Source organism: Nilaparvata lugens, chromosome X, assembly GCF_014356525.2.
Source record: "Nilaparvata lugens isolate BPH chromosome X, ASM1435652v1, whole genome shotgun sequence".
In the NCBI taxonomy this organism is placed as follows: domain Eukaryota; kingdom Metazoa; phylum Arthropoda; class Insecta; order Hemiptera; family Delphacidae; genus Nilaparvata; species Nilaparvata lugens.
In genome coordinates this window covers 70,581,196-70,607,493 of record NC_052518.1, presented here as the reverse complement: position 1 = coordinate 70,607,493, position 26,298 = coordinate 70,581,196, and the positions used below count along the sequence as shown (strand labels likewise).

The 26,298-nt window shown below is 34.6% G+C and overlaps 1 protein-coding gene across 1 annotated transcript in view; it reads left to right on the top strand.

Moving 5' to 3' along the window:
- Window positions 1–26,298, top strand: part of LOC111054785 (low-density lipoprotein receptor-related protein 1) — a gene marked incomplete in the record, with an annotated part of 225,889 nt that overhangs the window by 193,227 nt on the left and 6,364 nt on the right. The window contains 3 exon segments of the mRNA XM_039442030.1: window positions 4,144–4,372; window positions 4,794–4,967; window positions 9,973–10,099. Coding sequence (XP_039297964.1) covers window positions 4,144–4,372; window positions 4,794–4,967; window positions 9,973–10,099 — 530 coding nt within the window.

Genomic DNA, 26,298 nt, shown 5'->3' with positions numbered 1-26,298 from the left:
AAGTCAAGTACAACAGATCACCATATAAGACACAATTACAGTTGACGCCTACTCCAGATAGGCCCCATCATACAATCGAAGTTGATGTGTTTCACTACAACAAGCAAAAATATCTCACTTCAATCGACCGTTTTACTAAATTAGCCACAGCTTGGCCGCTGGAGAACAAGACGGCAAATTGTTTAATTGTGAATTTAATAAGACTGTTCGGATTGTATCAATGCCCGCAGGAATTAATTATGGATAGAGGAAAAGAATTCTGTAATAACCAAGTGAAAGCTATGCTTAGACAAAGTCGTAGAACTCATCAATGAGTACAACAAATAAAAAATAAATTAATAAAGGTAAAAAATAAAAGTATTATAGTTCATTAATCATTAAATCTTCGAATGACAAACTCAAAAGCCATTTCTTTACTTTCACTTTGAATTGTGTCAAAGAATTGATTCTCCTTATGTCAGTAGGGAGCAAGTTGTAATATTTGCATCCTAAAAATACAAAACTCTTTTTATACCTGGTACAATAAGGCCTTGGTGTTGCTAGCAACTCTCTTGTTCTTTGCCGTGTTACCACTTCACCCATTGGATGAGTTTCAGGCGCAATCCCCATATTTCGGTTCCCACTCATTTTAAAGAACAACGACAGCACCTTGAACACATACATGCTTCTCAAGGGCAGAACTTGCAAAATTTTGAAATAAGGGAACGAGTGAATCCTTCTTTTAACGCCACAAATGATGCGTATTATGGCTTTCTGTAGAATTACAACTGGATTATAGTGACAAGCATATGTTGACATCCAGCAAGATAATCCATAATCTAGTTTTGAGTGAAAAAGTGAAAAATACAATTGACAGAGAATATATCTAGGTAAGAATTGTTGAAGATTATAAAATTTCCTAATTAAAAAAAGAAGTCTACATTTCAAATTTGTTATGTGATTTGTCCAAATTAATCTGTCATCCAAAGTCATACCAAGATAATTCAAGGAATTAGCTTGATAAATACATTTACATGACTCTGCTTGACAATCTATCTCGTGATACTTTAAAGGGACTGAGAATTCAAAAACCGTTGATAGGGAGAAATTAATGAAGTTAGTTTTAGAAGCATTTAACACTATTTTGTTCCCATCAAACCAGAGTCTCAAATTGTTCAAGTCTGACTGTATCATTATTTGTAATTCATTTATACTATTAGCTGAATAGGCCAGTGCAGTATCGTCAGCAAATGATGTTACAGATCCATGAAAATTTAATGAGAATAAGTCATTTATATATACTAAAAATAAGAGAGGCCCCAGGACTGAACCCTGAGGGACTCCACAATTGCTGTTTACAACCAATTCACTATAAATACCATTTATACTAACACATTGGCTCCTATTCTCTAAATAAGATTCAAACCACTTTAAGGGGATTCCAAGAAACCCCAGACATGAACAACTTATTTATCAATATATCATGATCAATAGTGTCAAAAGCTTTTTTAATATCAAGGAAGAGCCCTGAAACTTTCATCTCACCACGAGTATTCAAACTATTATAAATATTTGTCATAAAGTGATTCAGCGCAATTTCAGTACTCAAACCCTGTTGAAAGCCGAATTGGCCACTGTTGAAGAATTTGTTAACATTGAAGAAATCTACAATAATTCTCTTCTTTACTAGTTTCTCTAGTATTTTAGAAAAAACTGAAAGCAAAGATACTGGCCTGTAATTGGCAATATCAGTTTTTGAACCTTTTTTATAGATAGGCACAACTTTGGCTATTTTCAAGGCATCAGGGAATACTCCACAAGAAATACTACTATTGAAAATGTCACAAAGAACGGGAATAATATTGATGTAGACACTATTTTTAGTAACATACCACTAAATCCATCCATGCCTGGAGACTTGCCATTCTTTAAACTCTGAATTAATTTATCAATTTCATCAAAATGAAAAGGCTCAAGGAATATTGAATTGTAATATTTTTTTATTTTAAATTTATTCCTTAACAGTTGCTTATTCTCATCAGATAAAGGTTTCACCGAAGAAGTTACTTCAACCGCTGCTTTAGCAAAATAATTATTGAACTCCTTAGCTACAGTCTGATCTTTTCTAACAATTGTACCTCCTAACTGTAAACTAATTGTTTGTTTCTTTGACGCTTGACCACACAATTTATTAATTTCTTTCCATTGTTGCTGGATAGGTAAACATTGAGATGATGAGAAAAATACCTGTGTTTTTGTTCATTTATCCACACAACTAACTTTTTCTTAAATTTCAATTAATCTGATTCTAATTTATTGTCATTTGGATTTCTGGACATTTTTTTGTAAAGCTTATCACGATTTTTTATAGCAGCACACAACCCTTCAGTCATCCAAGGTTTCAATTTCTTATCATGGTTAAAATTACAAGAATAGTGTACTTTGACTGATTTAAGTAATTATTCAAAACACCAATAAATGTATTGAATTTAAAGTTAACATCATTAGAAAAATATACCGAACTCCAGTCATGATGCATTAGTAAGCTTTTTAATTTATCATAATCTATTATTGATTTCTCCGTTGAAGACAATCTGAAATTTTCACAACTACTTTTAGATAAGGAAACGGCTACAGCTCTGTGATCAGTAATCTGAGATTCAATTAATGCACTTGATACAGCTCTTTTATTTAAGGCTGATCTAAAAAATATATGATCCAAATAAGATGAACTATCATTCAATAAGCGAGTATTTATGTCTATAAGACACTCATACCCATTGCTAAACAACATTTCTAAGTATTTTAAAGTTTTAATATCACCAATTTTGCTTATATCAATATTAATGTCTCCTATTATAAAACAATTTGCAGCTTGGTAACCCTCCAACAATTCATTAAGACTATCAAGAAAATTCTCTATTTGTACACCATGCCATCTGTAAATACCAAGAATACTAAAACAATAGTTAAACATGCGACATTCAAGTAATACAGAATCAGCACCGATGATATTTGCTGTAATTTCAGAGCACGTTATACCCGCTTCAGTTGCAACAAATATTATAATACCAGAAACTCTTGTGAAATCAGCACCAGCATGATATCTATCATACCCTTTAATGCTGTACATAGCTGCATCATTTTCAGATTGAGTCCATGTTTCAGATAAAACTATAATATCCGGTCTTTTATTCCAACAATTCAAGTATGTGATAAAGGAGTCAAAATTACGGTTCATACTACGAATATTTTGGTGTATTATAGTAATATTATTATTACCAGTAAGAAAACAATTGTTAACATCATCTACACTCTCAAAAAACTTCACATTAGCCCCCATAAATGAATGATAAGATTGACATACAATTTAGTAAGTTGTGACAGAAAAACAATAATATTTTTATTCCCACATGCAACATTCATACCTCATAATAAATGATATTTTAGACGAAATGCAGAAACAGATTGGGTACATATACAATAGGTACTGAATCTGAATAATAATGCACAAAGCAGGAGACTCCTCAAAGAAAATTTAAAAAAAAATCTCATATAATGTGAAAGCAGAGGAAACTCAAGGAAAAATCCGAGTTGGAGATACGGTGTTCAAGAAGAATCATTACAAGCGAAGGAAATCGGATTGCTGATTCATAGGTCCATACATAGTTCGAGCCCTCTTAACAAGGGGCCGATTGAAATTGAAGAAAGCCAATGATAAGTCACCACGATTCGAGGTCGTACACATACATGAGATCAAGAGGGTCAAGAAGCGCTCAGACGTTCTTCAATGAAGATTCTTACTAGATATTTACTCTTCAATGTTTAATTTTTTTTTGTTCACACAAATTTCAATTATATTTATTTTGTAAACTTCAAGGATAGTGATGACTGGGGGGGGGGGTAGTTAGGCGAGCTACACTCTCCTTATCTGTTTACGTCTTCACTATCACCTGATAAGAGTTTGTTTTTGTTTTTCAAAATAAACGAGTGAAGGATTCTAATGTCAACTCTCGAGATAGAAACTTCGTTCTTTTTTCTCAAAAAACTACTTTATTTCTCACTTATTTAACTTATATAATAAAGCTATGTAAATAGAAATAAATTAAGAATGAAAACCTTAATTGCAATTTTGATTAATGGATTTGTTTGTGTTGAATGCAGGAACCTGTTTGGTGGCGAATGGAAAAGCGAGATGTGTGTGCAGTGATATCCACACGGGGCGTCACTGTCAGGTGAATGTGTGTGAGTGCTCGGCCAGCGATTGCCCTCCGGACGACGACGAATGTGATTGCCAACCTATGCTGCCCAACAATTGTTGCAAACGACATGGCTTCGACAAATATTGTTTCAGAGGCACTTGTCGGCTGGAGAACGGAATGCCTAAATGCCGGTCAGTTCATTAAATCCCTTCAAATAGATGATAAAATCTTTACTTCCTTATAGCTAATACAATACACATTCATAGAAAAATTCACCACATGCAATTACATTTCGTGAAAAATATAAAATATGTTTATAAGGGAGTTGATCTACTCCACTATGGCAAAGTTTGTACTGGAGTGGTTTTCCAGTTTTGGAAGGCGGATGAGTTATTGAGCTACTGATAAGTTATTGTAGAGCTTCAAGTCTGCAGCTAGTCGGGAAGAAAAAGAAAATTACAAAATGTGTTCGTTGCGACATGAACACACAAAATGAGTTCGACAGACATGAATGAAAGTGAGTTGATAAAAACGCGGTGAAAATGTTTACTTTTTATAAAGAATATTTTTTATTATATGAATTATTTATTAATTATGAAATCCATTTTGAAGATGTCATGCGGGTTACTCCGGCGAGCGGTGTATGACGACCATTGACTCAACTCATGCCAAGAGTGAGAACGAAGAGAATAGGTCAACCTCACCTTTGCTCTTGGTGTGCATTCTCTTGATCGCTGCACTAGTCTCTGCTGGTTTCCTTCTTTACTTACTGGTCTTCCGTAGAAGGTTTGTATGCATCCACGTTTTCAATTGATCATAATAATTATTTTCCTCCACTCACTCTCTAGAGCAGAATACCGTAATATTTTACTCCAAAGCTTCAAGTTCTAACGCTTATTCAACTTTGTGTGTGTTGTTGTGAAGGTAGATGGTTTATTAATAATATCGGGGCACCTAGCTTCGCTCGTTATTTTTATTTATTGGTAAACAGAACACAATTCTCTAAAATTATCGTGTTTATATTTCACAGCTGGCTATATGTCATCTTATGAATTTCGGGGATGCGATATTTTGATTTTTCACATACTCACTCGCTCACTCACTTTTTTACTATCCACAGCTGTTTCAGCCAAGGATGAATCATCCTTTTAATGTCGTTCAGCGAGTTTTGCCAAGGATGAGACCTAGTGCAATCGAATTTTTATATCATAAACCTACTATGTTCCAAATTTCGTGAAAATCGTTAGAGCCGTTTTCGAGATCCGTTGAACTTAAATAACCAGATATAATAGTATATTTCGCACCTAGAGCAGAAAAATGAGATTTTTCCGGCTCGAAATCGGTTTTCAAGTCCGAGGCCGTAGGCCGAGGACTAGAAAAGATTAAGAGCCGGAAAAACATTTTTGCCCGTGGTGCGAACGCTATTTTTCGCCACACACAACTATAAACAATATATATATATATATATATGAGAATAGTTGTTTACTAAGCACTTCCGAAAACAGAAGTGGAAGGTGATAGCTCTAGCAAATCTGAGGTAATCTGAATATCAGGAAATTGTCCAAGTATTTTTATATTTTATTCTGATTCGTCTAAATAACCTAAAAGATGATGTTCAATTATGTGGGAGGTTGAGTTTATACTCTTTTATTCTTTCAAATGACAATAAGATGATATTATAAATGTTTTAATTATTGAATAATGAACACATATAATGAAAAGTTTTTTGATCAGCTGTTTTTTGATCACCTTTCTTAGTTCCATGTTAGCGGCTGGAAAGGATACTCTTTCCAGCCTAGCCCGGAAAGAAACATGATCTGACGTCAGACGAGAGTCGTCTGCAAACAATGTCTTTCAGATCTACGTAGGGACTGGAAAACAGCTGCTTTCTGTGCAGTGTGGCGAAAGAATATATAAATTAGAAATTGCTCGCTTAATATAATAGGATTGGATAAAATGAACTTTATTCCAAGCTTCTGTACTCTTCAAGTCATGAAACTTTCATCCAAAGTCGTCTACTCCTCCAAAGTAACTGATTTACACCTAGCGACTAAAAATCACCCCATTAACATAAAATGGGTGGCATCTGCAAACCGTAGCAGATAATATGAGATAATTGTGATGTGGATTGAAAAGTAAAAAATGACTTAATTTTATACTAATTAATAAATAAAAAAATTTATTTATTCAACACAGCATATTATACAGTACAATACACAGATGAATATCGTCTAATTAAATACAACAAAAAATACATGTTCAAATATTTAGATAGAAAAAATAAGACTATTAGACTATGGTTTTGTCGAATAGTGATAAGGATTATCATGAACATAAAATATCAGAGTAGGAACAAAATATAAAAATAAGAAATCAATTACAGTAATTGAAAAAAAAAATTAACTAGACTACTATGATAACACTGTCATTACCAGTCCCAAGATGTCATCCACTCAGCAACTGAATCCCACTTCTCTTCCCTTTATAACTATAATACCGGTACAGAATGCAAAACACGGATTGTCATTGGCGAAAACAATAACATGAATTATCAATATCTTCGAAGCCTACTATTCCGTTTGATAAAGTGGGGGCTATTTTAATTTACTTTAAGATCATCAACACTTTTAATGAAGGAAATCCCCCCATCAATTTTACGAATTTTAACCCTGCCAAGATGGTCGACCCAGGCATCCTTAATTTTAGCATCTCTCTTGAAACGCCGTGCTATACCAAGCAGTTCTCTCCGCCTAGACGACAGACTCTGGTTGATGAACACAGGCTGCTGTCCATCAAAGCCTTCAACTTGATTTCTACACAGCTTACCGAATTTTTTTCTTAGATTCAACATTAGATGGGCATCCAGTCTTCTGACGAACTTGACGATTATACCAGGTGGGGGAGGTACTGCACCAGGCTTACCCTTGAGCGGCCTGAGACGGTGTATGGCGTCTACCATGACCGGAGGCATGCCGATCGCGTTGCTCACTCTCGCGAATGTATCCACTACATTCTCATTAGCCGGCTCGGGGAGGCCATGTATCTCCAACGTGTTGCGCCGCGTATACATCTCCAGGTCATCCAGTCGCTCCTCAGTGGTTCGCAATCGTTCTTGGACACTATTAACGTCGCCTCTCAGAGATTCTATCAGTTCCTGTTGTCTATTAATAATTTCACTCTGCTTAGCAATTATCTCCTCCAATTTATCCCGCTTTTCCTGTCCGGCATTTACAAGAGATTTTAGTTCCTCAATAGAATTTAACAATTCAGTTTTTACAACTTCCAACTTTCCCTCAAAAGGCTCCATGGATTTTGTTTGCTCGCCAGCAGCCGAAACTTCACTTTCCCCTGAGCACTGTCTATTTATTTTGACAGGAGTAGAGTCATTTACCCTAAGAGATCGCTGAACACTTAAACAATCAGGGCAGTCCCATGACTTGTTTTTCAAAAACGAAACTTCAGTCTCCTTCATATTAACACACGCAGGATGGAATAAACACTTACAGTCTTTGCATAACAAATTAGATGCATTTGAAGAACGATTTACAGGCTGTTTACACTTTCCACAAGTACTCATGTTGCCGACCAATGACAAAGTTTTTCGCTGAACAAATAATTTTAAAATAAGTTTACTTTTTAACACTTCACTCGAATAGTTCCGTTCAAAACAATTCACAAATCACGGCAGTCCGAAAACAGAATACAGTTAGTCAGCTATCATCAGCGATAAGACCGTTCAAAAAGACAACTGTCTAGTTCGACTGCCGAACTGATACTGAATATGTTTACTGATACTAATACTAATTATTACTGATACTGATACTAATTATTGAATAATGAACACATATAATGAAAAGTTTTTTGATCAGCTGTTTTTTGATCACCTTTCTTAGTTCCATGTTAGCGGCTGGAAAGGATACTCTTTCCAGCCTAGCCCGGAAAGAAACATGATCTGACGTCAGACGAGAGTCGTCTGCAAACAATGTCTTTCAGATCTACGTAGGGACTGGAAAACAGCTGCTTTCTGTGCAGTGTGGCGAAAGAATATATAAATTAGAAATTGCTCGCTTAATATAATAGGATTGGATAAAATAAACTTTATTCCAAGCTTCTGTACTCTTCAAGTCATGAAACTTTCATCCAAAGTCGTCTACTCCTCCAAAGTAACTGATTTACACCTAGCGACTAAAAATCACCCCATTAACATAAAATGGGTGGCATCTGCAAACCGTAGCAGATAATATGAGATAATTGTGATGTGGATTGAAAAGTAAAAAATGACTTAATTTTATACTAATTAATAAATAAAAAAATTTATTTATTCAACACAGCATATTATACAGTACAATACACAGATGAATATCGTCTAATTAAATACAACTAAAAATACATGTTCAAATATTTAGATAGAAAAAATAAGACTATTAGACTATGGTTTTGTCGAATAGTGATAAGGATTATCATGAACATAAAATATCAGAGTAGGAACAAAATATATTATAGCCTAATAAGATCATAGCATAGTACTTGAAAGTTGAAACTATATAATATCTACCTATTTGTTTGGAGGTCCTCAATATACTCTTGCACTGTATAGTGTATAGTAGGCTTTGTCAAATAGAAATTCATAGAGCTCGGATTTGAATTTATTGAGTGGATGAGAGTTTCAAGTATACAGAAAGCTTATTATAAAATTTTCAGCCTGCATATGCATAACTAGGCTCACTCTCGAAAATCTTCCTTCTCGGCTGAATAGCAGTAATAAACTTCTATAATACCCCAATTAAAAATGTATGTATGTGAGTAACAAAATATTCTTATTCCTCTCAATTAGAATAGAACTCGAATTTTCAACATCGAGAGCTTCACAGTTCAATAATTTTAAACATGATGAGAGTCTCTTTTGTCGAATGTAACGAGAAAAACCAGTAGGAACAAAGAGATATGGTTTCATTATTGATTGACTGCCTGAAGGTCCTGTGTTGGAGCGCCTTGGCTAGGAGGTTAGGGTGAGTGAAGCAAGCAAGCCGGTTGGTTAGGTAGCCTATATAAAACTAATGACGTGACATATTCAAGTTCAAACACTGTCTTATAAAGCACAATGGAAAATAAAAAAACTATGATCATTCTTCAAATTCGTATACCTTTTTATGTCATACTTTTCCAATACAGCCCCTTGAGACCGTCAGTAATGAGGCCTCTTGGCTTCAAAAAGGTTGTACAATAGGTTAACAAGTTCCTCTATGAACCCTACAAATGATCCAAGTCAATTTTTTTTAACAGGCTACTGCTAATCCCGCTGATAAAACGTTTTTCCCATGCCAGGATGCAAATAGTTTTCCACTAGGTTTTGTGTTTAAAGATATTGTAGATTATATTTCTGTTTGATTGAGATGCTGGTTTCATCAATTTACTATTAAAAAAAATTTTGTATTCAAGGAATTAAAATTTTGTAAAAGGAATTTAAAAATTATTACATTTTGATCAGTATTTAATCCTGAACAGTTGTATTGTTTGATTTGATAATCTTATATGCTTCTTAATTCTTCAATTAGTACTGTTCTCTTTATTCTTCTACGGCTATAATCTATCAAATTGAAATACTATTAAGTATCTCTAGAAAAAATATCATACGTATTTTGTAATCCTCTTCAAGTAGTAGCCGATTTGTTTGAATTCAATTCTCTTATACTTATGGATAAATTTGTTTTTTCAACTAGATTATGGATTTATTTTCTTGATTATGAAGTATTCTGTGGATAAATTTGAATTTGAGTTTGGTTGCCAACAGCTCTAGACCATTCAGTCACATGAGAATGCCAGAGAATGTTGAAATCAACAACCCTATGTACCAAAGCCAGGACTTGGAGGATGATGGAGATGCCATTGCTAGGGACTTCACCCTCGACAATGAAAGGGTACCGTATAATACCAATCATTTATTATAATACACAATTTTAAAAACTGAATGCAAAATATTGACTCACTGGTTTGTGAGGATCGAGCCTTGTTGTTTATGCATCATTAGACTGAAGGATAGTGTGCGTACAGCAAACTCTAGTAGAAGGTATGTTCTGAAGATTAATGTGGTTAAGGAGTATGGGTTGTTTGGTTGGTAAGTTTAAATTTTGGAGTAGTTTCTCCTAATTTTTAATTGATATTGTTTTTATTCATCATATATCAATTGATATATCCTATCTCTTATACTTTTCAGCATGTTTTATAGCTCAATGATTTGATGACAACGTTATCACTTGGATTGAATTGAATTCAAATAATTATTATCAACTTAAGTAATTATCATTATCAATAATAATTATTTAAACTAGTTTAATGTAAATTATTATAATCGAATAGTCAATCGTATCTATCTGATTATTGATATTTTTTGTTAGAGTTCGATGAATAGCAGTGAATTTGGCATCTGAGTGATTTACTTTATATCACACTAGCAGGTAACCCGTGCTTCGCAAGGGTCTATTTTAAAACTTGACAAACTGAAAACTTGACGTAATGAAATCTAGAAGAATTAGAAATAGGCCTATAAGAATCCTCGGTTGATTAAGAATTTATATGCAGCATTTCAAGTAAATCAGTCCAGTAGTTCAGACGTGATGATGCGTAATAATTCTCCTATCCTTTACACGTGTAATGTAGCCGATTATTTGACATGAATTTTCACAATCGCAAAGCATCCATTGTTTAAAAAATTAAAATTGTCGACGACGGTGAAAATTCATGACCAGTAAAATTGGACTGTAAAATGTATGTTTTTATTTGCTGATGAGCTGTTTTGCTTTTGATTCTTGTTCTGACGTGAGGTCTTTATTAATGTCTATCATTCCAGAACCTTCATCATCAATTAAGGCAGAATCAGAACAACAGAATCAGACAGACAGAATCAACAGATAATAAAGTTTCGTCCTGGTCACTCACTTCTCCCTCTATTTCTCCAATCACGGATTGACAAAGCAGAAGTCTTATGTCTTGTTTTCCTGTATTGAAAATTCTTATTTCTTCGGTCTATCCAATTTCACAATATTTTCTGTACCAAAGCACATGCAATTTTTTGTTCTGTATTAATGATTCATTAGGGGTGAACGAAAATACTCTATTCACTTGATTGGTCAAAATCACTTTCACATTGACATCTCTTTGGGCTGGTATTATAGTTTCAAAAGCACATTTAAATACATTTTCTGAACTAGGTACTACTTTTTTTCTAAAGGTTCGTACAGATATACGCGCCGCGAACATGAGCAATTCACTTTTAATCAGCTGATGCCAAGCTTTTTATATCTGTATCTTACCGTTTCTGTAAAAATACAGATATAATCAGCTGATTAAAAGTGAATTGCTCATGTTTGCGGCGCGTATATCTGTACGCACCTTAAGACTTCCATGGGAATTTCGTATTTTATTCAACGAACAAATCCAGTCTTCGTCCATATTTAAATCAATTATACAGCCATTATCATTCATTGAAATTGTTCTAGTATCAAAGTCTATTTGCGCTCTATAATCTAATAAAAATGAATTTCCTAACAAGATATCACATTGTATTTGTTCTGTCACTAGTAAGTTAATCTTGAATTTCCTTTCAAGTATTTGTTTTTCGCTCGAAATCGAACCTAGAATAGGAAGTAAGGAGCCATTAGCCGCTGATAAAATAATGTCAGTATGTTCCAATTTCTTCAATTCATCATTTTTGAATACACCTTTAGTAGCCTATATTAGAGAGTTCAGACGGGTTTTTTTGCGCAATCCCCGAGAAATAAGGAAAAATTTTTGCGCAAATCCCCCTCCCCCCTCCCCCCTCCCCCTCTGCGCATGCCCCCCCTCTCCTCTCCCTCTCCTTCTCCCTCTCCCTCTCCTTCTCCTTCTCCCTCTCCCTCTCCTTCTCCCTCTCCCTCTCCTCTCCTTCTCCTCTCCCTCTCCTTCTCCTCTCCCTCTCCCTCTCCTTCTCCCTCTCCCTCTCCCTCTCCTTCTCCTTCTCCCTCTCCCTCTCCCTCTCCCTCTCCCAGTGAGGACGAGGGGGAGGGAAAAAAAAAATTTCCCTTTTTCCCTTTTCTACTGTCAAATTAAAGTGAATCCATCTTTCTACTGTCAAATTAAAGTGAATCCATATTTCTACTGTCAAATTAAAGTGAATCCATCTTTATACTGTCAAATTAAAGTGAATGCTAGATGAATGAATCCATCTTTATACTGTAAAAAGTGATTGGTTTGCTTTCCACCCGACAGTTAAGAAAAATTTCACAAATTTTCTATGTGCTGTACAAACCGCAGGCGTTGCTTTTTAAGTGTGCTCTCCGAGAATATCTATAGTAAATTTAGATTATAGATAAGAAACTATAAATTTGAAGAAACTTAACTACTAACTATATAATCTACTATTTAGTAGATTATAGATAAGAAACTCTTTTGTAGATGTGCTAAAACCCTATTACTCTTTTAAGTTTCTCGTTCTAGAGTTAGTTGCAAGGATCTTTAAATGCAAGGATATTACTTTAAATGCAACCCTAAAATCTTTAAATGCAAAGTGAATCCATCTTTATACTGAGTGAATACATCTTTATACTGTAAAATTAAAGTGAATGCTAGATGAGTGAAAAAATAATTTCCCTTTTTCCCTTTTCTACTGACAAATTAAAGTGAATCCATCTTTATACTGTAAAAAGTGATTGGTTTGCTTTCCACCCGACAGTTAAGAAAAATTTCACAAATTTATATTGAAATTTTCTATGTGCTGTACAAACCGCAGGCATTGCTTTTTAAGTGTGCTCTCCGAGAATATCTATAGTAAATTTAGTACGAACAAGCATTCCAAAAATGGCTATAGATATCCTCAGACCTATATCACTTGGGGTATCAGCTCTATTGATGTCTTAACAGAATGATCTAAGTTGATCTTTTACATTTTTTATCTGCAATGTCATACAAGCATTTCCAAAGTTCATCGGTATTTGTAACTAAAACCCTATTACTCTTTAAGTTTCTCGTTCTAGAGTTAGTTGCAAGGATCTTTAAGTGCAAGGATATTACTTTAAATGCAACCCTAAAATCTTTAAATGCAAAGTGAATCCATCTTTATACTGAGTGAATACATCTTTATACTGTCAAATTAAAGTGAATGCTAGATGAGTGAAAAAATAATTTCCCTTTTTCCCTTTTCTACTGTCAAATTAAAGTGAATCCATCTTTATACTGATTGGTTTGCTTTCCACCCGACAGTTAAGAAAAATTTCACAAATTTATATTGAAATTTTCTATGTGCTGTACAAACCGCAGGCGTTGCTTTTTAAGTGTGCTCTCCGAGAATATCTATAGTAAATTTAGTACGAACAAGCATTCCAAAAATGGCTATAGATATCCTCAGACCTATATCACTTGGGGTATCAGCTCTATTGATGTCTTAACAGAATGATCTAAGTTGATCTTTTACATTTTTTATCTGCAATGTCATACAAGCATTTCCAAAGTTCATCGGTATTTGTAACAATAGTTGAGAAATCATTTGCACTACAATAATGTAGATGACCTGTATCTAGTATGTTCAATAATTCGAAAATCTCAGATAAAATTGGAAAATGTACATTTTCTGTTTTTGTTAACGGTAAATCATCGCCTTGGAATCCTGTTGAAAATTTAATATTTTTTGCAATAGAATCAAATTCATTGAATGAAATTGACATCAAGAGGCGAGATAATTTTTTGAATTTAGCAAAGCTAAAACACTGCATGACCTCGATTATGTTATGAACAATAATGTGCACTTAGCTGTAACAGAGTTGACTCTGAGGGGGCGTATCTCTTGATAAGCTCAAGCTGTAACAGTTGTGTCTGAGGGGGCGTTTCTCGCGTGCTCACTCAATCAAGTCTACACTGATACTAAACCAAAATGTTCGAGGAAATATCTGAATTAAAAAATTTCACTACAACAATACATCATAACTTCATCTTCAATTTTAATCAATTTATCTACAGACAAATTGTACGGACGGTAATAGCACAAATAGTCTTTTATATCGTTCAAATTAACTGTGCTTAGAAAAATAGCCTTTAATTGTTTCGCCAAACTATAATTTTCATATAGGTAAGAAATCACCTTGCTATGCTTTCAACGAAGGCTGTTTCAACGACCCCCACTCCTCCTACCCCTGTCACATGATCACACACCAATCAAATAACTAACTAACCTTTGATTTGCTTTGTCCACCTTTGTACTATGTTCTCCTCCTCCCCTCCGAGGACAATAATCCTCCCCTCCGAGGACAATAATCCTCCCCTCCGAGGACAAAAATTGTCCTCCGTTCTCCTCCTTTGTCCTCCACTCGTTTAGCAGGAAAGAAAAAATGAGAGAGGAATCAGGAGAAGGGGTGAGAGGTAAATGTCAACACTCAATGTCACAATAATTTTTTTTATTTTTAAATTATTATACATACATCAAAGCATATCTATGACCAAATCAAATACAGAAAGTAACTCTTTCCTTATTCCTACTGGGTGTATATTTAAGAACATCTAGCTTGATTCTAATTTTATAATTCAAATCTATGTTTGGCTTTTCAAATTCTTCCTCTAACCAATAGTTTGACACATACAATGCTTCCAGATTTTCAAACTGTAAAATATACCGAGTATTGTTTCTATTGTACACTTCTTTTATTGCAATAATGACTAACTCTATACCTTGTGGTAACTCTTCTAATCTTTTGCACTGTCCTACTTTTACTTTCCCTTTAATTTCCAGCATTGTGATGTTATTATACTGCTCCACTTCTGTCTGTGTGAAGGGAGTGTCTTCCAAGTTTTTCCATACATCTGACAGAAACTTAAGTGATTCTTTTCTAGGAAATGTATGACCATTATAGCTTGACATACCATTGACTGTAATTACACAAATTTTCTCTTCCCTTGGTAGACAAATTATTTCTTTTTGGTCATTGTATGGGATTACAAAATAACCCACTTTCTTAAGGTCTTCTATTGCATTGTATGCATTTAGAAAAACATTTTTATGAGAGCCCTTTACAAAGTAAACATGTTTCGAACCTTCCTTTTCTCCTAAAACACCTACATATGGAAATTTTCCCTTATTATTTACAGAAAACGCAGTCACATTGTACACTCCACTTAGATCAAAATTTCACATGATGAGCGTCTTTTGTCTTAGACTCATCAGCATAATATATACAAAACGGTGTATGCATTACTTTTTCAAATGGTTCAACGATAATATATTTACAAAACACACATTGTAGATAGTGATAGTTATGTAAGAAATAACCATTTCTTGCAAAATAGTCTGCTCTATCAGTTAATGGTTTGCAAATGTAACAATGTAGATGGTGTGGAGCTAGTTTTTCAAACCACTCTCCTTGTACAGATAAATCTTCTGGCATATTAGTAAATGATAAATATCTTTCTTCATATAATCGTAGAATATTATTATCGTAATTCTCATCTTCAATTGTTATATTTCCTTTCCTTCTACAATTTGGGCTAAACTTTGCATGTTCGTTGGCTACAACATCATTTTGCTCCCAATCTCCTATACAAACTGAACAAAATACGCAGCGCACAATATCCGGTTCACTTGCAAATACAAAACCGTCTTTCGCCATATTTTCTGCCGACAAATTCTGACTAGTTTTTGTCCATTTTTTATCGAATGTTAATAATCTCAATCTTTCATGTAACATTATCTGTCCTTGTGATAACATCGTGAATGTCAATTCACAACTGATTGTGAATTACATTCCTTTACACATACTATTGCCTATGTCATCCTGATCATTTTGTTTTTTCAGTATCATGCCGAGGGAACGCAGACTTCGTGGGATCAATTCAAGCGCAGTTCGCCATCGCATCAGTTTTGAGGACGAGGATATTGACATTGAGAGTGTGCTTGAGAGGACGAAAACTCGAGTGTTCGAGATAATTAGGGAGCATGCGGCACGGTATGATGCAAATGTTAAGTGGTACATAGTGCTTAACGTTTTATTGTATAAATTAGTGGTGCTAGATGACAAGGTTGATGAGTCTGTTTCATCTCTAATAAATCTACATAGTTACTCCAACATAGCGCTGAACGTGCTTGAGAACTATGAAGATTTTAATGAGCATTTTTTCTTGGCTGTGAGAAAAATCATCATGTCTTTCGAAAATTTCGTAAGACATGGGTCTGGATGGGTGTTGAAGAAAATTGAATCACTGGATGTAAATGTAATCAAATATAATCCTATATACACATCCAGTTTCATTCAAACACCCCAGTTTTTGAAAAACAAAAAATGTATTATAAATGTCAAAAATCTTTCTGACGAAAAATGTTTTTTGTGGTCGGTCCTCGCATATTTCCATCAGAAGCCAAGGAACTCGGACTTAAGTGTAAAGTATTTGAGCAAGTTTGCTCACAGACTCAATATGCGAGGTGTAAATTTCCCGGTGACGACACGCGATATTAAGAAATTCGAAATACTCAATCCGGACATTGCAATTCACGTCATCGCGTATGACAACAAAAAATTTTTTCCCTACCGTACAAGCATTTTCCACACGCGTAAACACCAAATTAATCTTTTAATGTTGAAAGGCGATGCAGGAAAAACACATTATTGTTTAGTAAATACCGCGAACGGGAAAAACGGGCTATCGCGTCTTTTCTCTCACCTTTCAAAACACAACGGTGAAGTACACATTTGCAATTTCTGTTTTCACCGGTTCATATCAAACAAATCTAAGAATTGTGATGGTAAAGCAAATTTGTTGAAACATATGGAACTTTGTTCCAAGTTTGAATCTCAGCGCGTTTCATATCCTAAACGCGGAGAGACAATTAAATTCAAGAAACTAGGCGCGACATTGAAGAAAAAGTACACTATTTACGCGGATTTAGAAACATACGTTGTGAATATTGATAATGATGATGATGATTCCGATTCCGATGAAATTACACGTAGTTACACCAAGAAAACGGCGCGGCATATTCCTTGCGGGTATTGTTTCGTTGTTATAGATGTAAACGGAGAAATCGCGTACGGACCTGTACTCCATAGATCGAGTAGTTTAGACGAAAAAATCATGGAGAAATTTCTTCAGGAAATTACAGATCTTGGCGAAATTTTGTATGAGGATATGAAACGTGAAATTCCGATGCAACATTTGACCGAAAGTGAAGAGCGCGAATTTCAAAATTCAGTAAACTGCGGGCTTTGTGCTGAACCGTTCTCAGAAACCGATATTAAATGTCGTCACCACGCGCACGAAACCGGTAATTACCTATGTGCAGCACACGTTTCTTGCAATTTAACAGCGCGTACTCCAGATTACATTTCGTGTTATTTCCATAATTTCTCCGGTTTTGATTCGCATTTTATCCTGAAAGCGCTCGGTAAATGTAAAAAAGAAATTTCCTGCATCGCAAATACGTCAGAAACATTTTTGACACTTTCAGTAGGCAAAATTAAATTTCTAGATTCCTACAAGTTTATGTCTGAATCCTTGGAAGTATTGGTGTGTAATTTGGTAGAAAGTACAGACATGGAAAAGAAGTTCGAAAGATTATTTTCGGTGTTTCATGATCCACCTCGCGAACACAGACAGCTCTTGTTGAAAAAAGGAGTATATCCCTACTCGTACATGAGCTGTCCCGAAAAATTCGCGGAAACATCGCTCCCTCCCATTGAATGTTTTCATAACGACTTAACTGATACACCTCTGTCTCGCGAAGAATATGAGCATGCGCAAAGAGTGTTCTCAACATTCAAGCTGAAAAATCTGGGTGAATATCACGATTTTTATTTATGTTTGGACGTAATGCTATTAGCAACAGTATTTGAATCTATGAGGTCTACGCTTTTTAGCTCATACGGCCTCGATGTGACCCATTTTCTTTCCCTCGCGCACTTCACCTGGAATTGCATGCTGAAACACACTAAAGTCGAATTGCAATTACTTACAGATCCGGACATGCATCTCATGTTCGAAGCGGGAATGAGAGGCGGGGTCTCATTTATCGGTAAATGTTATTGTGAGGCAAATAATAAACATCTACCTGAGACATACGATCCCTCAAAACCGACTAATTATCTCCTTTACGTGGATGCTAATTCTCTTTACGCGGATGCTATGAGCAGACCCCTCCCTTTTGGGAATTTCAAATTCCTCACAGAGGAAGAAATTTCCAAACTTGATTTCGCGAATTTGGACAGCAATTCAGGAACTGGTTACATAATTGAATGCGATCTCGAGTACCCGAAAGATTTACACGATAAACATGCCAGCTTCCCTCTCGCGCCGCAACACTTAACTCCCCCGCGGGAATTGCTGTCCGAGTATCAGACAAATGAGAACGGTCAGGGAGTGACCAGAAAACTCATGAACACACTTTTTAACCGTGAAAAGTACATTGTACACTATGTCAATTTAAAACTCTACCTTCAGCTCGGTTTGAAATTATTGAAAGTACATCGCGTCATTAGTTTTTCCCAATCTCCCTGGCTGAAAAGCTACATCGACTTCAATATCCGGAATAGACAGAACGCGAAAAATAAATTTGAAATATCCTTCTTTAAGGCCTGTTGCAATCTTTGTTTTGGTAAGACTATACAATCAGTTCGGAAACACATTAATGTTAAAATTATTACAGACGAAAAACGATTAGACAAGTACATTTCAAATCCGTTATGCAAACGCTGGCAAATAATTAGTCGGGACGTGATCGCGGTTTTCTCTCGCAAGTTGGAACTTAAAATGAACAAACCTGTCTATTCCGGCTTCAGTGTACTGGAGTTGAGTAAATTCCATATGTACGAATTCTTTTATTGCAAATTACAAAAAATCGTACCCTGGAACCGCGTAGAACTCTGTATGACCGACACCGACAGTTTTCTTCTAAACCTAAAAGTTGAAGATGTGTATCAGTTGATCAAAGATAATTTGACCCTTTTCGATACTTCTAACTATCCACCTACCCACCCTTGCTTTTCCATGGAAAGAAATAAAGTTGTAGGTAAGTTTAAGGATGAAACGGGCTCAAGGCCGATCTCTAAATTTATAGGTCTTAGATCGAAACTTTACAGCTTTTTAGTTGGTAATGAGAATGATGACGAGGTTGTAAATAAATGCATAGCAAAAGGAGTAAAGTCATCGGTTAAATGTAGAAAACTTAATTTTAATTTGTATAAGAAATCATTGTTTGAACGTAGTGTACATGTAGAAAAATTTAGTATGTTAAGATCCTATAACCATAGTATGTTTCAGGTCGAATGTGCAAAAATTTGTTTGAGTCCTTATGACGATAAAAGATACATTGAAGAAAATGGTCTGAATACTCTCCCTTTCGGTCATTATAGTCTCAACACTTCAACTGATTGATCAGTATGTGCTGTGACAATCATCCAACACCACTAATTTGATTTGTCTGTTGTAAATATCATGAATATTATTAGATCTAAGCTAGCTTTAGAGCTTCATAGCGTGCCGCGTGTGAACTATCCCACTCGCAAGTATGAACTGAAAAGTGAAAAAGATCTCCTTCAAGCAGACCTTATTGAAATGATAAGTTTATCACGTTTTAATAAGGGTTATAAATATATCTTAGTTGTTATTAATTGTTTTACAAAATTTGCATATTGTGTACCATTAAAAGACAAGACAAGTCAATCTGTATTTAACGCTCTCCAACCAATTATTTCTAAAAATAAGGGCATTAAGCTGTTCCAAACAGATCAGGGAACAGAATTCTTCAATTCAAAAGTTAAAGCATTATTAGATAAATATAGTATTAAACATTACCATGTTTTTACCGATAAGAAAGCATCCATAGTTGAACGGCTGATTAGAACACTTAAAGCAAAAATTTATAGATATTTAACTGAGCATGGAACAAAAAACTGGTTAACCAATCTAGACAGTTTAGTTAAAAATTATAATGCTACAGTGCACAGTTCAATTAGAATGAAACCTAAAGATGTGGGGAAAAAAGATCGTACACATGTTTTATCGTCATTGAATTCTGCATTCAATAGACGATATAAATTGAAAAATTCAAAACCAAAATTTAAGCTAGGCGATATCGTGCGAATCTCGAAGAAACGATTATTTTTCGATAAATCTTATAACATAAACTGGAGCGCAGAGTATTTTGTGATTCATTCTATATTCCTTCCAAACCTATAACCTACTCACTGAGAGATCTAAACGGTGAAGTAATTAGTGGGCGGTTTTATGCAGAAGAAATTAAAAAAACGCAATTAAACGAAATGGAGAGACAAGTGTATTTGATTGAAAAAATATTAAAACGTGATAAAAAAGGATTGTTAGTGAAATGGATTGGATTTTCTAAACCTAGCTATATTAGTAAAGATCAATTATTAGATGAAAAATAATCAATTGTAAATAATCTATTGTAAATATCATGATGTACATTTGTTGAAAATATATTAGCTCCTCATAAAAAATTGGTTCTCATTTCGTAATATAAGAATCCATAATCTGTCTGATGATGTGGAGAGGAGGTGGTCTGCATTCCAATCTCTGGGAAACGCCTCTCTATACATCATCATCACCTCGGTCATTGTTCAGTGGCTTATCAGATCACGCTCTGTACGTTTGTAATCATGAGCCAATTACCAATTGTTAACTTTGATACCTTAATTACAAATAAAGAAAAGCCTACATTTTGTAAAAATGGGAATCTGCTACCTCACAATGCGCGAATGTTAATAATTTCTCCTAGTGCTGGAGGAAAAACAAATCTCTTATTTAATTTAGTATTTGCTGAAAATGGTTTAAAATTTAAGCACATTTACTTATTTAGTAAAAGTTTATATCAACCAAAATATGTCTTTTTAAAACAGGTATTTGCAGGTTTGAAAAATATCGGATTTCACATGAAAGATGATGTGAGTCAAATTCCCCATCCAAACCGAATCCCTGAATATAGCTTGGTAATTTTTGATGACTTGCAACTGAGTAATGTGCCACAGATTAGAGAATATTTTACAATGGGTCGTCATCGTAATATTGATACTGCATATTTAATTCAGAGTTATGGTGCCACACAGAAACATTTCACTAGAGATAACGCAAATATGATTATTATTTTTAAGATGGATTTATTGAGTCTCAAATTAATTCACAGAGATCATGTTGGAGGAGATATGTCTTATAAAGATTTCAGTAAACTTTGTCATACAGTTTGGAATCGTAAACCACATAACTTTCTTACAATTTTAAAAGAATGTACTATAAAGGAAGGAAAATATCGGGATTCACTGGACACGATACTTTCCCCTCAGTAGAGATTAATTCTTTGTACAGTCATGTTGTCTAAAACACATAAGAGTAGGAGGAGGAGGAGGGGGAGGAAGAGGAGAGGAAATAGCTTAGTAAATAACAGGAAGGAGAATTTAATAGAAACGATTAAGACATTACGAAAGGTGATTAGTGACAAGCATAAAAGCCTTATTAATTTTGAAAAACGAACGGATGAATTCAATAGGAAATCTCTTTCGCCATTAATTGAACCTATAATTGAATTGGGAAAAACCAAATCTACATTACATTCTAATCATGATGTAAAAAAGGAAGAAGTAAAAGAGGAACAAGAGAGTATGGAAATTGATAATGATGATGATGAGTATGAAGATGAGGAAGAGGGAGAGGAGGATGATGATGATGATGATGTTGGTGCTAGCAGAATCAATGATTTGTTGAGCAAATACCTAACAGTGTTTCATAAGGAAAAGTTGAATAATTCAATTACTTATGGAGTTTCATACAAAGATCAAAGTGAAAAGTATTATATCGGTGATATACAGGTAATATTTGATAATGGATATATAGATGTTGATAAAGAAAGAATTCAATTAACTCGCGGATTACTCGAATTATTATTCAAAGCGAGACCAAACAGAAATCTTTATAATAATGATGACCTTGACAAGTACAAACGTATCTTATTACTTACTGGCGTACATTTAGATCGAAGAGGCTATGTTAAACGTAATCATGGAATTAAATCGCAATTGATTCAGAAATTATTTCCAGTAAAAAACTTGTTAAAAAGAAGGGACAAGGTTTGTTGAATTCATCATTTTTGAATACACCTTTGCGAGCTATATTGACGTTTGAGCCTGTATCGATGGTAAATGATACCTCTTTTCCTCTCAATTTACCATGGGCAGAAAGTGCTGAGGCTATAAGTCTCCGCTCATTTGTCAATGATCCATTCATTTGCAACTCATGCTGAGTCTGTGTCTCTGAGCATAACTTTTCGGATTCATCATTGTTCTCTTAAAATAATTTCTCACAAACTTAATTACTTCGTCTTATTCTTCTTTTACTCGTATAGAAGAAATATTGAATGTGGGTTCGTTATTATCGATATTATCACGGGAGTTTGGATGAGATGTTAGTTCATACTTGTGTGTTTCAATTTTCTTAACAACGGATCCGGATCCCAAGTTTGAGTCCGATTCATCTAAGATCGGGATCCTGTTCTCGCGTTTTTGTCAAATAGTCAGTACAAATAGTCAATACAATCGTCAGTCCAGTAGTTATTACGTCTACAATATTTGCAATATCTAGTACTGCGATTTTCATTACCGTCATTCCTATTTCTATTTCTCTCATTGCTTCTATCTGCTTGTCTGTTGAATTGAATCCCGCTATTGTAATAATTCTTCTGTGTTGACTCGGCACTTTCTCTTTCACTTCTATCAACGTTGGGATTCCTATTGAATTGGCCTTGAAGATTATTCTCATGCAGCTCACTTGAAACCAATCTTCGATTTTTGTTTCCGTAATTGTTCCTAGAATTTGAATTCTGGAACTGGCCTACACTTTTACTTATATTTGATACAACGGTTCTGAGATGGTCTAATTTTCTTTCTAATGTTTCTACACTGATTCTTTGAACAGGCTGATCGACTTTGATTTCACTGTTAATACCTAATCTCTTATAGATTAGGATGCGGGATCTTTCATATTTTGTCAAATTATTTTCCAACTCTTCAATTTTAGCATTATCCATGAATGCTACGTGCTGAAGTGCACCTACATCTAAACCTCTCAACACGTATCCTACGACTCGTTTCTCTGACATTTCTGGCTCTAGTTTATGACTTAGCTTTATTATATCAGCTGAATATTCATTGTATGACTCTGTCTGTACTTTGGTTCTATTCTCCAACTTTTGTCTTGTGGTCTCTTCGTGCACAGGGTCTGCTAGTTTAATTTTTAGGTGACCAACTGCTTCATCGAAAGTCAAGTTAGGATTCTTTTCCGCAAAATTATCAAAAATAGTCAATGCTGTTCTTTTTAGGTACAAGGGCAAATACAATATTTTGTCTTCCTCGTCCCATTTATTTATTTTGGCTGCTCTAGTGAATATTTTCAACCATTCGTTGAAGTCTTCACCCTTCGAGCCACCATATATTTCAGGTTTGGCGAATGGTCTGCTATCATTCCTAGCCATTTTATTTTCAGTTTCAATATCTGTTGGCCTATCTGGAGTAACTGTATCGTAGTAAACTTCTTCTTTTCTTCTATTAACAATTCTCTCGTAATCGCCTAGCATAGGAAACCGTTCACGATTTTGTTTTGACAGGTTCCCTGTTTTGAGCAACTGACTCAGAGCTTCTTTAGCCCCTGAATCGTGCTTCGTGTAAACGCTAGCCGTTTTTGCCAGATTTACTGCATATATCAAATATTCTATGTTGACATTTTGAGGGATATGGATTCCTAATTTCTGAAGAAGCTCCAACAATTGGGATTTATCTAAATTTTTCTCCTGCAACGATACGGGTAAATTTAGTAAATAACTTTCGAAATCATTTGTTGATGAAGTATTCATTGTAAAATAATATCATTACCCTGAAAACTCTACGAATGGGGAACATAATAGATCTACAATAAATTGAATTAACAACCTGAAATAAATAATTATATTAAATATTTTAGAAGGCGAATCTTGTACAGTAAAAACTCTTTCTCATGAGTACGGCGCCCAACACCATGTAATGGGGTATTTAAAATAGGAATATATTGGGGTTATATTATGTATGGTATTGTGATGGTATTATAAGGTTGTGAGAACAACCCTAGACATTATGGTAACAATTTATAATAGGGGAATCGCTTGGCTTGCGAGAGGTTAAATTGATCTAACTCTATAACTCATGAGAAAGGAACTATATTTTAAAATAATAAACAAAACAGTTATATTTTGGAGAACTAAGTAATCGATTTAATCAAATTGTAACTCAAAATGAAACTGGAAACTTAAATAAAATAATATTGAGAAAACTTTTTAAACAAACAATAGAATAATTACAGGATTTGCCTTCAATAAAAAAAGATGAATAATATATAATAATAAAATTGATAATATTAGCTCACTGAACTCACTGAACCAGGAAAATGGTGTCTCGGAAAAGAAGGGTAGAGCCGGGCCCGATTATCTGCTGTAGATAGCTCCAGGTCCCGTCCTCGTAACCGACTGCCAAGAGGCATACATTTTTCAGTCCAATTTTACTTGTCATTAATTTTCACCGTTGTCGACACTTTTTATTTTTTAAACAATGGATGCTTTCCGATTGTGAAAATTCATGTCAAATAATCGGCTACATTACACACGTGTATACGTGTTTAAGCCAGTTCTTTCCTTTATTATAGTATAGAAGATGATAGATGGATGGATGATATATCCATCTATCTATCTATCTATGCTATAATAAAGGAAATGAATGAGAATAAATTTTGAAAGGTTTGAGATATCGATGTGCGGTTTTCACTATACCTTTTCTCTGGAAATCCTGTATCGTAATCATGTATCATATGACCACCTTTCAATATTAAAAGAAAGAAGTTGGATTCAAAATGGCGGTTCCAAAATGGCGAAAAAAATTTGGGTGCGACGGAAAATCTGTTTTTATCATTCGAAAAGGATCCCCAATCATACCTATCTTCTAATTTCCCTTTTAAGAGAAATGTTCTGTTGCTTCCATACAACAACTGGGAGCATTACAAATAATTAAAAACTTGACAAACTGAAAACTTTATGTAATCAAATCTTGAAGAATCGAAAATAGGTCTATAACCATCCTCTGTTAAACAAGAATCTATATATATGCAAAATCTTAAGTTAATTTAATCAGTCCAGTAGTTTAGACGTGATGATGCGTCAAACATAATTCTCCTATACTTTACACCTGTATACGTGTATAATCCAGTTCTTTCCTTTATTATAGTATTATATAGAAGATGATAGATGGATAGATGATCATTGTTATTTACTAAAAGATAGAATAAGTTGAGTAGTTTCCCTTTCAGAGGGAGTTTTGACAACCCACAAAACTCATTTTTCATTTGAATATATAACGAAAAGGTGCATAATTATGACCTTATTTTTTGCTCAGCTTGCCAAAATATCCCTCATTCCAATATTAAAATTTTCGATTGACTGTACAGTGAGTCAGTCATTCCATTAGGGTTCGAATAATTTGGGAATTTTAATTGAATAAAAATCTGGTGTGGCGCACTCACACTACTTTCCTTGCCGTTATGAAAATTGATCACTTGACGCTAGTGTTCACGCGCATCTCAAGTCTACTATTCAAAGATCTGAGCCAGCTGGTGACAGGACAATAATGCTGGATACACACGAGATCTGCTATCTCTTCATTAGTGAATGATTTAATGATTCAACCGTTACCAACAGTTTGCAATTGAATAATCACTTTTTCTCAAATTTCAAGCTTATTTTCAATTTCTGGTGAAAATGTTACTGGACATTAATTGTAGAGATTTTCATGCTCAATCTTATCCACTCGAAATTTTTCGTTTAAATTATATCTGAGACCTGATAATTGGAAATCTAAAATCAAACTTTGCATAGATGGAGCGGAGCTCCTGAAATTTCTACAGATATGGGACTTGTGGCAGTTGATATAGCTTATCAATGACTATTTTGGGTATAAAAACACACACACACACACACACACACACACACACACACACACACACACACACACACACACACACACACACACACACACACACACAACCTCTGTTGATGTTTGAAAAACCACTTTTTTGAACTTAGGGG